The sequence below is a fragment of the Heptranchias perlo genome, chromosome 23 (assembly GCF_035084215.1).
Source record: "Heptranchias perlo isolate sHepPer1 chromosome 23, sHepPer1.hap1, whole genome shotgun sequence".
Taxonomy (NCBI): Eukaryota; Metazoa; Chordata; class Chondrichthyes; order Hexanchiformes; family Hexanchidae; genus Heptranchias; species Heptranchias perlo.
Window position 1 is genome coordinate 4,231,393 of NC_090347.1, and position 17,655 is coordinate 4,249,047.

The 17,655-nt window shown below is 47.5% G+C and overlaps 1 protein-coding gene across 3 annotated transcripts in view; it reads left to right on the plus strand.

Moving 5' to 3' along the window:
- The window catches only part of wu:fj29h11 (uncharacterized), a 120,199-nt gene that overhangs the window by 69,846 nt on the left and 32,698 nt on the right, over positions 1 to 17,655 (plus strand). For all 3 annotated transcript variants that reach the window (XM_068003837.1, XM_068003838.1, XM_068003839.1), the window contains 8 exons: positions 1,056 to 1,209; positions 2,966 to 3,214; positions 4,254 to 4,463; positions 6,055 to 6,233; positions 12,325 to 12,514; positions 13,499 to 13,641; positions 15,597 to 15,781; positions 17,086 to 17,360. In XM_068003837.1, the coding sequence (XP_067859938.1) occupies positions 1,056 to 1,209; positions 2,966 to 3,214; positions 4,254 to 4,463; positions 6,055 to 6,233; positions 12,325 to 12,514; positions 13,499 to 13,641; positions 15,597 to 15,781; positions 17,086 to 17,360 (1,585 nt within the window). The remainder of the gene's footprint in view (positions 1 to 1,055; positions 1,210 to 2,965; positions 3,215 to 4,253; positions 4,464 to 6,054; positions 6,234 to 12,324; positions 12,515 to 13,498; positions 13,642 to 15,596; positions 15,782 to 17,085; positions 17,361 to 17,655) is intronic.

A 17,655-nucleotide genomic window follows, 5' to 3' on the forward strand; every position in this document is an offset into this window, starting at 1 on the left:
GCCAATGAAGTACTCTTTGAATTTGCGCACAGCAAGCTCCCACAAACAACAATGTGACAATGACCAGATTGACTGTTTTAGTGATGTTGGTTAAGGGATAAATATTGGCCAGGACACCGAGGAGAACTCTCCTGCTCTTCTTCAAATAGTGCCATGGGATCTTTTATGTCCTCCGAGAGGGCAGACAAGGACCTCAGTTTAACATCTCCGCCAAAAGACAGTGCAGCATGCCCTCAGTACTACGCAGCAGTATCAGCCTAGGTTACGTGCTCAAGTCTCTGGAGTGGGACTTGAACCCACGACCTCCTGACTCAGAGGCGAGAGAGATACCCACTGGGTCAAACAGTCCATAATTCGACATTAAACGGATCTAACAAAGAGCAGCCACAAGGATGTGTGATGTGGGAAGTAAAATCACCCTGGTTTAGTAAGGCTAACGGCACACAGCTAGAGTAGAGGGAACTTTCTCTAACCTGGGAGCATTTGGTTCTGGCACTGGGCATCAAAAGGGGAAAAGGAATCTGTTCAGCAAGACTCTCAAATCATATCTTGGTTAGCACAAAAGTTATAATTATTTTTAAACAAAGCAAAATTGAAATGGATTTACATTTTTTTTTGGAAAGAACAAATTTGCACTTCTGTAGTGCAGGTCACAGCCAATGAACTGCTTTGTATGGTTTTGAAGATATTTCTTTTTTTTTTAAATCGCAGCAAAATAGGTTTGGGTTTTATGTAGAAGTGTAAAAGGAAAATCAGAGTGTGTGGTATTGCTTTTTTTAAAAAAGATGAAATAAGGAGAGACTTCAGATAAAGAAGAGATTTGACTTGAGCTGTGTGATTTTAGAAGTGTTTGAGAATCTGCCCTTGGGCTGTAGGGGAGAGGGTGTATGGGGGTCTGTTCATATATTTTACAAATGTTTTTTTAATTGCTGGCATTTTGTTGATTTGTGGTTGGTTAAGTATATTGTATTAATGTTTTTTTTTATTTGTATTGATAACTTATTTTGGATCCAGTATGGTACAAATGAGATTTTTTTTTTCAATGTTCCAAACAGAATCATCCCAATTTCAAGGGGCTAGAAGGTCTGTGCCAATTCCTGCAGTTTATTCCATTACCGGACGAGATCTTGGATTTCTTCCGACCTGTTGCCGGGCAGATTATTCAGCTCCTTAAAGCAAAGACCTGTCTGCCCACAATAGAAGATAAAGGTAGGAAAATCCCTTGGTGCAGATACTCAGTCTGTTTGTTGTACCAGTGTCCTCTGCCTTACTGAGATTCAGATTTCCTTTCTCCCACTCCACCTAACGTGCAAAGAACGGACGACCCCCGTGGAGCCATTGTTTGTTTTTTCTTTATTCGTTCACGGGATGTGGGCGTCGCTGGCGAGGCCGGCATTTATTGCCCATCCCTAATTGCCCTTGAGAAGGTGGTGGTGAGCCGCCTTCTTGAACCCGCTGCAGTCCGTGTGGTGACGGTTCTCCCACAGTGCTGTTAGGAAGGGAGTTCCAGGATTTTGATCCAGCGATGATGAAGGAACGGCGATATATTTCCAAGTTGGGATGGTGTGTGACTTGGAGGGGAACGTGCAGGTGGTGTTGTTCCCATGTGCCTGCTGCCCTTGTCCTTCTAGGTGATAGAGGTCGCGGGTTTGGGAGGTGCAGTCGAAGAAGCCTTGGCGAGTTGCTGCAGTGCATCCTGTGGATGGTGCACACTGCAGCCACAGTGCGCCGGTGGTGAAGTGAGTGAATGTTTAGGGTGGTGGATGGGGTGCCAATCAAGCGGGCTGCTTTGTCCTGGATGGTATCGAGCTTCTTGAGTGTTGTTGGAGCTGCACTCATCCAGGCAAGTGGAGAGTATTCCATCACACTCCTGACTTGTGCTTTGTGGATGGTGGAAAGGCTTTGAGGAGTCAGGAGGTGAGTCACTCACCGCAGAATACCCAGCCTCTGACCTGCTTTTGTAGCCACAGTATTTATGTGGCTGGTCCAGTTAAGTTTCTGGTCAATGGTGACCCCCAGGATGTTGATGGTGGGGGATTCGGCGATGGTAATGCCATTGGATGTCAAGGGAAGGTGGTTAGACTCTCTCTTGTTGGAGATGGTCATTGCCTGGCACTTGTCTGGCGCGAATGTTACTTGTGATTTAATTTAATAATTTGTGCAAAAAATCCTTATGGACTGAAGCAAAGTGAATTATAAATGTAATTTAGTGACAATCCAGCTTGTGGAATAAATACATCAGGTTGAAAGATGAAACGCCCCTGCCAGTATCAAAATACAAACAGTAATGATGCTTTCTAGAACCCTCGTCTTGTTTGAATGTTTGGGGCTGATGGAGTCCAAGAGTTGTAAAGTTCTGGGAACTGGGCGAAGCCAGAGCAACCTGTCCAGTACGTAGACTGCATGTTCCAAGGTTACGTAGAGTGCATGTTCGAAGGTAGCGATCATCCCTTTTTCTTTCTCCCTTTCTTTCTTCCCTCTTTCTCTCCTTCCCTCTCTCCCTTCTGTCCTAGATAACTGCAATATGGGAACTAATTTAAAATTATCCAATTTTTACATGTAATATGGATTCCATTGTGGGTCTCTCTTAATCCCATTTCTCGTTGATTAATGCTGTTAATGAAAGCAGTGCATTGCTGTGCTGTAGAATACTAGTGTGCAGACACACCAGTGATCGTCAGCCCCTATGGTGAACTACTCCAAGCTGCCGTTGTGCTTTAATGACAGAGAGAAGAGACGATTGCATTCTCTCTGGAGAGCCAGTTGGTAAATCGGAGACAGATTCTCACAGCTTGACGGGTAGTTACGGAACCCCATTGGTAAATCTCGACCAACAATTGTTTAGTTTTCCCCTTGGATGACAAATATTACATGGTTTGGGGAGCTGGCCAACAGGTTCAAAATAGCAATAAGCCATTTTCTGTAGCTTGTAAGTTAATCTTGTCTGAATTTATTGTTGTTGCAGATGGCAGGACTGAATACAGATTACCTTCCCAGACTGCTATAACGCATGATATCTTGGTGCAAGAAGTGATCACCCCAGAACTACTGCAGAAACACCTGAACTTGGCTTACCTGAGCCCGGTGCTTCAGTCTGCACTCAATCCTGCCCTGGTTTCTGCACTGGGTGTACACAAAATCAGCAGCGCCGATATTATCGCAGTTACCAAAGCCATTGCCAAGGAGGTTGCAGAGACCAATCCTGCATTGAACGGTACTAGACTTGTCCTTTTTGTTGAGCTGAGGTGGGTTTTTGCAGGTTACCCAAGCAATCGCGACTCCCAAGACAGCATGGTGGTGTACCGCGTTCAAATACAGACGGGCAAACCGCAGGAGCGGTGGGTAACGGTTGACACTTGCAGCCCCTCCAATCTGCTTAGGGTTCCCAATCGCAACTGCTTTGCCAGGAGGAAGCATTGAGGAGAGACCAGACCCAATCCTCCAAAAGGAGCGAGAGCCCTGGGCACCTTCGCGCACTTCCACATAACCTTGGCTGAGGTTCGGTGAGCGGTCGGCAGCAGATGGTGTGCGGCCGGAGGGGAATTCAGTTGCCCCCCCCCCCCCCCGTTAAAAAAAAACATGAATTCCACCCTAAATGTACAGTCTTTACCAATCTTGATCTTCTTGAGCTGAAATTTTGTGTCGCTGACTTCATGGAATTGCCTTATTTTTCACGAATAGTGTGAAGATATGTAACTCATAGAAGCTTCTGTTTACAACCACAATTGGCAGTGGGCTTTTTTTGATATTTGGTCACAAGAAGGTCACTGTGGTCTTGAGTGGTTCTTAATCAACTGTGGTCACTTGTGTTTCACTAGCTCTCGTTTTGACACACACACACTCCCAAATGAGCGAGAGGACATCACTCAAACACCATGCCCTACATTTTCTTCGCACCCTGAAGAGCCAAGACCCATTGTGCAGGTCACCACCAAGTTTGCAAGGTGTAGGGGGCAAGCATGGGGAAATCTAAATGCTGTGGTTAGGCGATGCCTGAATATTTTGTGGGGGGGGGGGGGTAATTGTGGGACCTAAGTTTAGAAATCCTGGCAGATAATCAAAAAATGGGGCGAGTATAACACTTGGAAGTAGCTCGATAATATGAAGATGGTGTTAATCTCTTCTGTGGTGAGGGGTGAAGCAAAATTTTGGGAGGGAGGTGAGGAGTTAAAAACTTTGACTCAGTGATTTAGTTCAAATTTTTTTTTATAAAATCAGGATTTTAAATTTTTTTTTTAAATTTTCCTGATCAGATGGTTACATGAAGAAGATTGCAAAACTCCTGGTCTGCAATCACCGCAGCCTCGATCAGGAGTATGGGAATTCGGATCAACTCCTGGAAGACCTGAAATCCGTTCCAATCATTCCTCTGGCTGATGGAAGTATGGTGTCACTGAAAGGTCAAGCCGTATTTTTCCCCCTTTACGATGAAGAGAACGAGCAGTTTGCAAAGCCCACTCAAGGTAAGGATGACCGGAGTTGCTTTCTTTTACAGGTCTAATGCAAAGAAATACGCCAGGGCGGTAACCAAAAATGACAGCTTTAGAGAACTGCGTTGTAAGGAGGGGTGAGTTTGCCGCTGTCTGCAATTTCACCCACCCCACGTCATGCAAGGCTCCGCTGAGAGGTTAGGCAGGTGAACTGTCCCCCAACTGCCTCTGCCTGTTAACTGCTCATTGTAGGAGTACACGAGCAGTTCAGGTTCAGTCTAATTCTCTTCCCCCTTCAACGCAACAACTTGCATTTATATAGCGCCTTTAACGTAGTAAAATGTCCCAAGGTGCTTCACAGGAGCGATTATCAAACAAAATTTGACACCGAGCCACACAAGGACAGGTGACCAAAAGCTTGGTCAAAGAGGTGGGTTTTGAGGAACGCCTTAAAACAGGAGAGGCAGGTAGAGAGGCGGAGGGGTTTAGGGAGAAAATGCCAGAGCTTAGGGCCCAGGCAGCTGAAGGCACGGCCGCCAATGGTGGAGCGATTAAAATCGGGGATGTGCAAGAGTCCAGAATTGGAGGAGCGCAGAGATCTCGGAGGGTTGTAGGGCTGGAGGAGGTTACAGAGATAGGGAGGGGAGAGGGCCATGGAGAAATTTGAAAACAAGGATGAGAATTTTAAAATCGAGGTGTTCCCGGACTGGGAGCCAATGTAGGTCAGCGAGCGCAGGGGGTGATGGTTGAACGGGACTTGGTGCGAGTTAGGATGCGGGCAGCAGAGTTTTGGATGAGCTCAAGTTTATGGAGGGTGGAAGATGGGAGGCTGGCCAGGAGAGCATTGGAATAGTCCAGTCCAGAGGTAACAAAGGCACGGATGAGAGTTTCAGCAGCAGATGAGCTGAGGCAGGGGCGGAGACGGGCGATGTTACAGAGGTGGAAGTGGGCGTTCTGGTTCAGCCTCAGACAGTGGCCAGGGAGAGGGATGGAGTCAGTGACCAGGGATCAGAGTTTGCGGCAGGGACCAAAGACAATGGCTTCGGTCTTCCCAATATTTAGTTGGAGGAAATTCCTGCTAAACCTGAGGAGCACCTCAGCTCTACTTGAAGCCGTGTGCCTGGTAGAGGCAGCTCATGCTCTGACAGTGCACCTGTGCATTAAGGTCCTGCCATCAGGTCAACTGTAGGTTACCAATCCTCTGGAAATGATGGTGGAGGTGCAGTATGGTAACCATCCTGCCCAGTGGCTGTCTGCCTACTCACTGAAGCACACCTGTCCCCTGTGCCAAAGTGGTTGCCTCTATTCTAAAAGTTGACTGGCATTTTCATTTCATCCTGTGATAGTGACTCCTGATTGATAGTCACAGAACTGCCAAGCTAAGCATATACTGGCATACTAAATGCTATTTCCCATGGGTTAGCATTCATTCAAACCTGTCAAGATCTTTGAAGAAAGATTCAGAAGAACAGTACTTGAGTTACAAATTTAGAATGAAGCCCTGTCGTCTCTGCATTTCTACATGTTTCCTTTTTAATTTGTGTATTTTGGTCTTCAAGGATGATCACCTTAAATCAGATCACATTCATAGCTGTATGTTTTTGTGTGCCGTTTTTGTAAATAGGTTTGCAGGATCTTTATAGGGATCTGAAGACTGTCCACCCCAGTGTGCTCACCAGCCTCGACAATCTGGGTAACTCTCAGGTTCGCAAACTCCTGGAAAAGATGGATGTTCATTATCTTAAACCAGACAAAGTCATGTTTGAGCACATTCTACCCACCTTAAAGGAGCAGAAATGGAAGGTAAGCTTCCAAATTCAAGACTGGCACGAGTAGTGCAAGGTGTCTGGTGTAGAAGTCACATTTTCATGGATGTTTATGCCATTTACAAATAGGGGTCACAAATTTGTATGATTTTTAGAGGAAACTTTAAGATAGGCGTGTAGTTTTAATGGTTTCCATTTTCTAGAGATATCCCTTGATTCCTTCTCTATCTTTTTACCTTATTCTTTCTTCTATACTTATTTTTATTTATTTATTCATGGGATGTGGGCATTGCTGGCGAGGCCGGCATTTATTGCCCATCCCTAATTGCCCTTGAGAAGGTGGTGGTGAGCCGCCTTCTTGAACCGCTGCAGTCCGTGTGGTGACGGTTCTCCTACAGTGCTGTTAGGAAGGGAGTTCCAGGATTTTGACCCAGCGACGACGAAGGAACGGCGATATATTTCCAAGTCGGGATGGTGTGCGACTTGGAGGGGAACGTGCAGGTGGTGTTGTTCCCATGTACCTGCTGCTCTTGTCCTTCTAGGTGGTAGAGGTCGCGGGTTTGGGAGGTGCTGTCGAAGAAGTCTTGGCGAGTTGCTGCAGTGCATCCTGTGGATGGTGCACACTGCAGCCACTGTGCGCTGGTGGTGAAGGGAGTGAATGTTTAGGGTGGTAGATGGGGTGCCAATCAAGTGGGCTGCTTTAACTTGGATGGTGTTGAGCTTCTTGAGTGTTGTTGGAGTTGCACTCATCCAGGCAAGTGGAGAGTATTCCATCACACTCCTGACTTGTGACTTGTAGATGGTGGAAAGGCTTTGGGGAGTCAGGAGGTGAGTCACTCGAGGCAGAATACCCAGCCTCTGACCTGCTATCGTAGCCACAGTATTTATATGGCTGGTCCAGTTAAGTTTCTGGTCAATGGTGACCCCCAGGATGTTGATGGTGGGGGATTCGGCGATGGAAATGTCGTTGAATGTCAAGGGGAGGTGGTTAGACTCTCTCTTGTTGGAGATGGTCATTGCCTGGCACTTATCTGGCGCGAATGTTACTTGCCACTTATGAGCCCAAGCCTGGATGTTGTCCAGGTCTTGCTGCATGCGGGCACAGACTGCTTCATTATTTGAGGGGTTGCGAATGGAACTGAACCTTGTGAAATCATCAGCGAACATCCCCATTTCTGACCTTATGGTGGAGGGAAGGTCATTGATGAAGCAGGTGAAGATGGTTGGGCCTAGGACACTGCCCTAAGGAACTCCTGCAGCAATGTCCTGGGGCTGAGATGATTGGCCTCCAACAACCACTACCATCTTCCTTTGTGCTAGGTATGACTCCAGCCACTGGAGAGTTTTCCTCCTGATTCCCATTGACTTCAATTTTACTAGGGCTCCTTGGTGTCACACTCGGTCAAATGCTGCCTTGATATCAAGGGCAGTCACTCTCACCTCACCTCTGGAATTCAGCTCTTTTGTCCATGTTTGGACCAAGGCTGTAATGAGGTCTGGAGCCGAGTGGTCCTGGCGGAACCCAAACTGAGCATCGGTGAGCAGGTTATTGGTGAGTAAGTGCCGCTTGATAGCACTGTCGACGACACCTTCCATCACTTTGCTGATGATTGAGAGTAGACTGATGGGGCGGTAATTGGCCGGATTTGGATTTGTCCTGCTTTTTGTGGACAGGACATACCTGGGCAATTTTCCACATTGTTGGGTAGATGCCAATGTTGTAGCTGTACTGGAACAGTTTGGCTAGAGGCGCAGCTAGTTCTGGAGCACAAGTCTTCAGCCCTACATCCGTGATGTTGTCGGGGCCCATAGCCTTTGCTGTATCCAGTGCACTCAGCCGTTTCTTGATATCACGTGGAGTGAATCGAATTGGCTGAAGACTGGCTTCTGTGATGGTGGGGATATCGGGAGGAGGCTGGGATGGATCATCCACTCGGCACTTCTGGCTGAAGATGGTTTTTAACCCTTTCCCCATTTGCTGTAAGTCTTTCAATCTCACCGCCTGAGTTTACTATTTCAAACTCTCTCACAGCTCGATCTATTCTCTGCGCCAGCTCATACATATTCCTCCTCCTCCTCCCCCTCCTCCTCCTCCTCCTTCTCCTCCCCCTCCTCCTCCTCCTCCTCCTCCTCCTCCCCCTCCTCCTCCTCCCCCCCTCCTCCTCCTCCCCCCTCCCCCTCCTCCTCCTCCCCCCCCTCCTCCTCCCCCCTCCCCCTCCCCCTCCTCCCCCTCCCCCTCCCCCTCCTCCTCCTCCCCCCCTCCCCCTCCTCCTCCTCCTCCCCCTCCTCCTCCTCCTCCCCCTCCTCCTTCACTTTGTTCGGAGGTGAATGAGTGTGTTTTCATGGATTCGGTGCTGCCCTATTTATGAGCTGACAGAGTTGCTTTTCGAATTGTAGAGATTGAAGTACAGAATGATGCCAGTCGCCCACCATGTTTGTGCCAATGTGAACTCCACACCCAGCTGTCCAATCCCACTGCTTTTTCCTTGCACCCTTTAACCATTGCCCTCTTCAAGTATTTCTTCAGTTCCCTGTTAAATGTCATGATCATTTCAATAGCCACTTGTGGTAATGCATTCCATATTTTAATAGCCCTTTACATGAACAAAAAATCTTTAATCTCCTCTTTTACGTTTTCTAGTACTAAGCGGCGGCCTGACCAAAACCTTATACAGATTCACCATCTTGTCCCTGCTTCTATATTCAGTGTGTGTATAAAGCTCAGAATCCCATTTGCTCTTGGTATGACATTTTCCATTTGCAGTCCTACTTTTAAAAAGCTGTGCATCTGCACACCCGAGATCCCTCTGTTTCTCCACTTGAGAATTTTACCGTTCTAGGTATATGTCCAAAATGTCCTCTCTTTCCTACTTCACATTTATCTTTGTTAAGTTGTATTTGCCGCAGATCCGCCCGTGCCCTGCCGCAGTTTTCCACGTTATTTTTAGCGGTTTGGTACATTGCTCCAACATGGGACCAGCAGTAAAAGTTTTGTGTTCCCTCTTTGCCCGTGCCTAAATCATTTCTGTATATGGAGAACAAGAACGGTCCCAAGGGAGATCCCCAGCGTGCGCCAGTAGCTACATCTAGTCAATTCAAGAAACATCCATCTACGCCGACTCTCTGCTTTCTGTCAATGAGCCATCCCGCGATTCATGCCAACACTGTGCCATTAATATACTCGGCCTTATCTTTGTGGCACTGGATCAAGTGCTTTTTAAAGTGCAAATGCATCACATCTACTGCCAAGATGTTCCAGTACAGCTACAACACTGGCATCTACCCGACAATGTGGAAAATTGCCCAGGTACATCCTGTCCACAAAAAGCAGGACAAATCCAATCCGGCCAATTACCGCCCCATCAGTCTACTCTCAATCATCAGCAAAGTGATGGAAGGTGTCGTCGTCAGTGCTATCAAGCGGCACTTACTCACCAATAACCTGCTCACCGATGCTCAGTTTGGGTTCCTCCAGGACGACTCGGCTCCAGACCTCATTACAGCCTTAGTCCAAACATGGACAAAAGAGCTGAATTCCAGAGGTGAGGTGAGAGTGACTGCCCTTGACATCAAGGCAGCATTTGACCGAGTGTAGCACCAAGGAGCCTTAGTAAAATTGAAGTCAATGGGAATCAGGGGGAAAACTCTGCAGTGGCTGGAGTCATACCTAGCACAAAGGAAGATGGTAGTGGTTGTTGGAGGCCAATCATCTCAGCCCCAGGACATTGCTGCAGGAGTTCCTCAGGGCAGTGTCCTAGGCCCAACCATCTTCAGCTGCTTCATCAATGATCTTCCCTCCATCATAAGGTCAGAAATGGGGATGATCACTGATGATTGCAGTGTTCAGTTCCATTCGCAACCCCTCAGATAATGAAGCAGTCCTTGCCCGCAGCAGCAAGACCTGGACAACATCCAGGCTTGGGCTGATAAGTGGCAAGTAACATTCGCGCCAGACAAGTGCCAGGCAATGACCATCTCCAACAAGAGAGAGTCTAACTACCTCCCCTTGACATTCAATGGCATTACCATCGCCGAATCCCCCACCATCAACATCCTGGGGGTCACCATTGACCAGAAACTTAACTGGACCAGCCATATAAATACTGTGGCTACAAGAGCAGGTCAGAGGCTGGGTATTCTGTGGCGTGTGGCTCACCTCCTGACTCCCCAAAGCCTTTCCACCATCTACAAGGCACAAGTCAGGAGTGTGATGGAATGTTCTCCACTTGCCTGGATGACAGCAGCTCCAACAACACTTAAGAAGCTCGACACCATCCAGGACAAAGCAGCCCGCTCGATTGGCACCCCATCCACCACCCTAAACATTCACTCCCTTCACTACCGGCGCACTGTGGCTGCAGTGTGCACCATCCACAGGATGCACTGCAGCAACTCGCCAAGGCTTCTTCGGCAGCACCTCCCAAACCCGCGACCTTTACCACCTAGAAGGACAAGGGCAGCAGGCACATGGGAACAACACCACCTGCACATTCCCCTCCAAGTCACACACCATCCTGACTTGGAAATATATCGCCGTTCCTTCATCGTCGCTGGGTCAAAATCCTGGAACTCCCTTCCTAACAGCACTGTGGGAGAACCTTCACCATGCGGACTGCAGTGGTTCAAGAAGGCGGCTCACCACCACCTTCTCAAGGGCAATTAGGGATGGGCAATAAATGCTGGCCTCGCCAGCGACGCCCACATCCCATGAACGAATGAAAAAAAGATTCCCTTTTTTCTTTACGTAGAATTTACAGCACAGAAACAGGCCATTCGTCCCAACTGGTCCATGCCGGTGTTTATGCTCCACACGAACCTATACATTTGGTCATTTCTACTCTTGGCGAAATGGTGGCGGTAGACATAATGTTCCAGAATTCTTTGGAAGCAGTTATCGTGCCAGAATACAGGAATGGCGAATGCTGCACTCGGTTTCAAAATAGGAGAAAGAGATCAGCCAGAAGAATTCAATCAAATTATTCGAATGTGACCTGCCTTTTGCAAATTGTGATTTGCTCATACTGAAGGTGTTTACTGTTGTTAACCCTTATCGTGTTCTTTAGCAACTTTCTTAGAGTACTGCCAGGCTTATCCCTGTCTCCTGTTTTGAACATGACTAACATTCGCCACTCTCCTGCACCTTGATACGATTCCTGCTTCCAAATAAATTTGAAAATTTTTATCTGCTACTGCTTTCTGCTATGTCATCATTAACCACTCTCAGCATTCGGGAAGTGTGGACCATCTAGGCTTGGTGACGTAATCATTAAAGTCCCATTAACCCTTTAGAAAAAGGAAACTATTGGGGATATTCCTTGATAACCTTATCCCTTCTATTCAGTGACCGTTGAACTGAATCACTTTAACTATGCAAATTGAGCAATTGAGGGTGTTCATAGATCTAGCAGCACAGAAGGAGGCCATTCGGCCAGTCGTGCCTGTGCCGGCTCTTTGAAAGAGCTGTCCAGTTTAATCCCGCTCCGCAGCTTTTTCCCCATAACCCTGCAAATTCGCCCTCTTCAAGTGCATATCCATTGATTTTTGAAAGTTCCTACGGAACCTGCTTCCACCACCCTTTCAGGCAGTGCGTTCCAGATCATAAAAACCCTCTGTGTGAAAAAAATTTCTCCTCATTTCCCCTCGAGTTGTGAAGGACGAGAGCAGAAATGCGTGGTGGTGGTGGTGGCTGTTTTCACTTTGTTGACCAGTAGTTTAGCGTCTGATGGCCTGAGACAGTCTGCCAACACGTCTCAGTTAATATCGTGGGTAGGGTGTACTTTAAGTGAAGAGCATTCTTTCATCCTCTCCCTTTACATCTCCTACCTGTTACGATAAATACTTTATCTAAGTCGTTCTGCAGCGTCCCATTGGAAATATTTTAAGTCAGGGCAGTGATCTGATCAGCTGACGTTGACCTTAGGGCGATGGGGGTTGGGTGTCAGCCAGTGCAGACCTTCATTGAACTCCTCGTTTTGTCCCTGGATATCGGCCCAAGGCTGTTGCTGATTTTGTACTCCTGCATTGCACGCACAGTTACAGCGGGGTGGGATTTGAGAACAACCCCTGTTCACCTTTGTGTGTTTTTTTTTTGCTCTTTTTTCCTCCTCTCGACCGTCGTCTCTGTGCAGGAGAAGTCTCGAGGCGTTGTGGTCAGCTATGGCGTCTTCATCAAACTGCACTGCCAGGACAGTGAGCTGCAGAAGTTTAGACCATACGTTCCAGTTCTCACCAACAAAGGCTTTGTCTGTCCGTTGCACGTCAATGTCAATTTCCCACGTGTCTACAAGAACACCATCGATTTACCGGTGGATCTTCCAGGTTGAAAAATAAACAAATTTGGGTTGCGGGGGGGCGGTGAGGGGGAGGGGAGTAGATGCTGGGACACGCGTTACAGCACAACAAATGCCAAATTCACACTGGCAGATTCTCAGCTGTCAGTTGTAGAGCGACTGGAAACATTTGGATTTCTGTGACCGATTCAGTGAGTTTGAGATGTGGGGCTTCGCACTGGATACATTATAAATGAGACTCTCATACAGTGCACACTCTCCTCTTTTACGGTCTGTTTACTGTGCTCCATACTGTTCGGAGAGGGCAAGCAGGTGACCTAATCTGGTATCTTTGCCGGTCTGGTCAGCTACTGAATCAGAAGTCCCACTCCAGAGGCTTGAGCCTATCACCCAGGCGGACACTCCCAGTGCTGCACTGTCAGATGAAACGTTAAACTGAGGCCCCCCCCATAGCCTTATTTCGAAGAAGAGTAGGGGAGTTCTCCCCGGTGTCCTGGGGCCAATATTTATCCCTAAACCAACACCACTGAAAAACAGATTATCTGATCATTTATCTCATTGCTGTTTGTGGGATCTTGCTGTGCGAAAATTGGCTGCCGTTTCCGACATCACAACAGTGACTACACTTCAGAAGTACTTCATTGGCTGTGAAGTGCTTTGGGACGTCCTGAGGTTGTGAAAGACGCTGTTCTTTCTTTTACTGAGAGGTGGACTGAAAGGAATGAGCTCTGCCGCTCTCTCTCTCTCGCTCGCTCTCTCTCTCCTCCCCCCTCCCCACAGTGTGGAGAAGTGTCTCCTTATGGTTGGTAACTGGTCATGTGGGGTCTTGCTGGTGCAAAAACCTGCCCAGCACTCTGGCCAATCACAGTGCAGATCCGATAAGGCACTCCTGTGATGAGACATTTCATTTTACGCACTGGAGCTGGGCGATAATTTATCAAGTGCATGTAAACCTCAGGTTGTTTGAGTTGTGTGTCCATGCTGAGTTGTATTTATTTTATTTCATATGCAGGTGTAGACTGGGTACTATTGGACTCCTGTTACCTGGAGACAGACAATGATTCTGAAGGATGGAGGATATTTTTCACTTCTCTTGGTGTACAGGATTTGTTTATCTTCCAGAAGAAAAAATATACTTTCACAAAACAAGAACTGGTTAGTTAAACAAGTCTTGGATTCGTTTTGCTCGTGTACGGTAACAAAATTTAAAGGAGCTTGGTTATAAGATTTCACATTGCAGCACTGAATCAGGCCATTCATCCCAACAGGCCTATGCACCACACGAGCCTCCTCCCTCCTTACTTTATCTCACCCAGTCCATTTTGGACTGCGGTGGCAGTTGTTTCAGAGTTGCTATCCCCGGCAATATTCAGCTCTCCCAATGACCCAGCAGCTAAAGCCACTATCCAGTGACATATGGACCAAATGGTCCCAGGCTCAAACCCCAGTCTGTATTGAGTTAGTTGATCATATCCAGGGGGCTTTAACATCCCTGGGCTAGACAGGGGGCAGTGGGGAAGGGTTTCCTGGTCTTGATTGCTGGCGAGTAACCTTCACTGGGGCACGGACCCTGCATGGGATCAGAAATAGACGTTGGTCATCATGCTCCGCACGGTCCAAAAACCTGATACCTCCTGTCCAGACCCACACGTGAATTAATGGGTGATGTCTGTAAAAACTGGGCCCAGCTGCAAGGAGAGGTGAGGGAAAAGGAACTCGCAGTGTCCCAGTTGTCCCCTTGCTACCAATATCTATATCTATGTACCCTGCCAGATGGATGGTCAAGGCCTCATTTATTGCCCATCCATAGTTGCCCTGAGAAGGTGGTGATGGGCGACATTCTTGAATGACACCTTGTGGTGATGGTGCTCCCATGATGAAATTAGTCAGTAAATGTCCAGATGTTGCCCGCAGTCAGTGAAGGAATGGGTGTACATGCCCACGTCGGAATGGTGTCTGCGACTTGGAGAGGTTGGTGTTCCTGTGGGTTTGCTACTCGTCCTTCTCAGTAGTAAAGGCCACAGGGCTGGGAGGTACTGTCGAAGTACACTTGGCTAATTACTGCAGTGCGTCCTGTAGCCAGGATATACTGTTGCCAGTGTGCAGATTGTGGAAGGGATGAACATTAAGTCCAGTACTGGGGCACTAATCAAGTGGACTGCTTTGTCTTGGACAGTGTCAAGCAGTGTTGTTGCGACTGCACCTGTCCAAGCAAGTGGTGGGTATTCCGTCACACTCTTGACTTGAGCCTTATAGATGGTGGAGAGGCTGCAAGGTCTCAGGAGGTGAGTACCCAGCCAGTGTCCTACTTTAGTGTCCACAGTGTTGAAATGGCTGGTCTAGTTAAGCTTGCCAGGACTGGAGAATTTTAGCTATGAGGAAAGATTGGATAGGCTGGGGTTGTTTTCATTGGAACAGAGGAGGCTGAGGGGAGATTTGATTGAGGTGTACAAAATTATGAGGGGCCCAGATAGAGTGGATAGGAAGGGCCTATTTCCCTTAGCAGAGGGGTCAGTGACCAGGGGGCATAGATTTAAAGTAATTGGCAGAAGGATTAGGGGGGAGTTGAGGAGAAATTGTTTCACCCAGAGGGTGGTGGGGGTCTGGAACTCACTGCCTGAAAGGGTGGTAGAGGCAGAAACCCTCAACTCATTTAAAAAGTACCTGGATGTGCACCTGAAGAGCCGTAATCTACAGGGCTACGGACCAAGTGCTGGAAAGTGGGATTAAGCCGGATAGCTCTTTCTCGGCCGGAATGCCGTAACTTTCTATGATTCTATGAGTGGTGACTCCCAGGGTCCTGATGGTGGGGATCTTGACGATAGTGATGCCAAATGAAGATGAGAGGGAGGGGGTTAGGCTTTCTCTTGTTGGAGGAATTGTCTGTTCTAATATCCTGAACGTAAAGGTCCTGGTGATCTTAGGCTATCTATTTAACTGTAGGGTGAAATCACCCTTCCCGCAGTATTACCTATACTAAGGTGCATTGATTATCGATCACTATCTCTTGCTCGTTTTCACTTGTCCCCAGTGTGGTCTAAAGCTGGAGTCCTGTTAATGTGCTTTATAAACTTCAAGTGTTGATGCAATTTTTTTTTAAATGTTTTTAGGAATCTAGCCCCTGGGCACCCGTCTGTGAACTTTGGCCCAGTACGGCAGATAATGTGTACGTTGTGGAAGATTATGTCTGTGAAGAGCTTCGCAGCCTCTTGACCACAGATGCGCTGTCCAATGAGATGAAACTACAACAGAGAGTTAACCTATTAAGACTTCTCGACAGAAACTGGGACTCTGGGTAAGGTAACTGCATGTTGTTAGCGGTCGTTCTTGATCTTTGTGTCACAAGTTTCCATTTTCCTCTCCCCTTCCTCGCCATTGCTTCCTTATAAGAACATAAGAAGTAGGAGCAGGAGTAGGCCATTCGGCCCCTCGAGCCTGCTCCGCTATTCAATCAGATCATGGCTGATCTTCGACCTCAACTCCACTTTCCCGCCCGATCCCCATATCCCTTGATTCCCCTAGAGTCCAAAAATCTATCGATCTCAGCCTTGAATATACTCAACGACTGGGCATCCACAGCCCTCTGGGGTAGAGAATTTCAAAGATTCACAACCCTCTGAGTGAAGAAATCCCTTCTCATGTCAGTCTTAAATGGCCGACCCCTTATCCTGAGACTATGCCCTCTAGTTCTAGACTCTCCAGCCAGGGGAAACAATCTCTCAGCATCTACCCTGTCAAGCCCCCTCATAATCTTATATGTTTCAATGAGATCACCTCTCATTCTTCTAAACTCCAGAGAGCATAGGCCCATTCTACTCAATCTCTCCTCATAGGACAACCCTCTCAACGCTCTTATCTCCCTCCTTCTGTCCTCTTCCCTCCTTTCCTTTGCCCCTCAGCCACCAATGCTAGGAGGGCAACTGAGCAAAACAGTCTGCTTCCAACTGAGGAGGTGTGGAATGATGAGAGGATTTTTGTTACCCCCGTTCAGGAAGTCCTTCCCCTCAATGTCTTGGCTGGAACCAATAATTTACTTCTATATCATTATAGAATCATAAGCCAAGGAAACCCATGCTCCTCCTCATGCTACGGAAAGTCACAACCCACGTATGTTAACCCCCTGAGGACTGACGTTATATTTCTGTGCCAAAATCAGAGATAATTCAGCCATTACCTTAAAGGGTATGAACTAAGTTGGTGCGTTAGAAAATCACAAAGTGATAGAACGTGGGTTTCTATCTTCAGTCCTGTGAAGAGCTTCTGATCCCACTTAGGTTTCACGGAAAGAACTAAATAGCAGCCAGGCTGCTCCCCAAAGCACGAGTGAGTCTCCCCTCAGTGCAGCAATGGCGTATGTGACAGTTGTTGGCTTCAGGGAAGTACTTGCAGATGCCTGAAAACAGTTCCTTAACTTGCCTTTTCAGCTGGGGGACGCCCCGAGGAAGGGGAGAAAATAATCTTTTAAAAGAAGGTAGTCTTTAATTCAACTAAACAAAAGTTAAGATAAATATTTATTGGGGGGGGGGGATGGGCATGCTTAGCTTGATCAATGAAACATTTTCCATACTCAGAGGAGTTTGTGTTGATTCTTGGTTCCAGGTGCAGGTTGTCTCAGTACTGCACAGCGAAAGTCTTCGACAGCCAGGACAAATTGCTAAAGAACGAAGTAGGTTCTTCGTTCGCAATTTACCTTGCCACTTTATCGTGGTTGCCGACTGATAGTCCTGCTGTGAATGGTTCGGGATTCAGGACTGCCTATCTGCGCCCTAATGAAGTGTACCTGAGATCAGGCAATTTATTGGAGCTGTTAGCTGACCGCGTGAGCTACGTACGTTGTGACCTTCTTGAGAAGAGCTCTTTTGCTGCTTTCACTGGTGAGTACAAGTGGAAAACCTCACGCTGGCCCCTTGGCATCTTTAAAGGGGTTGTGGTCGGGTTCTTCTGATTGAAGAGCCCAGTCCTGTTCCTAATCATTGTCCAGTGCACTTGTTGGAAAGTGCGCTTGTGTAGGAGTATGGTGGGAATAGACTCAGTTATGATGGTGGAATAGCTTTCCAACACTGTCGGGGAGGGCAGCTGGTCCATGGAATCATAGCATGACTCAGGCGAGGAGGAGCGGTAAAACAAGAGTTACGGTGTTAAGTTATTGGTGATTATACCAGAACTGAG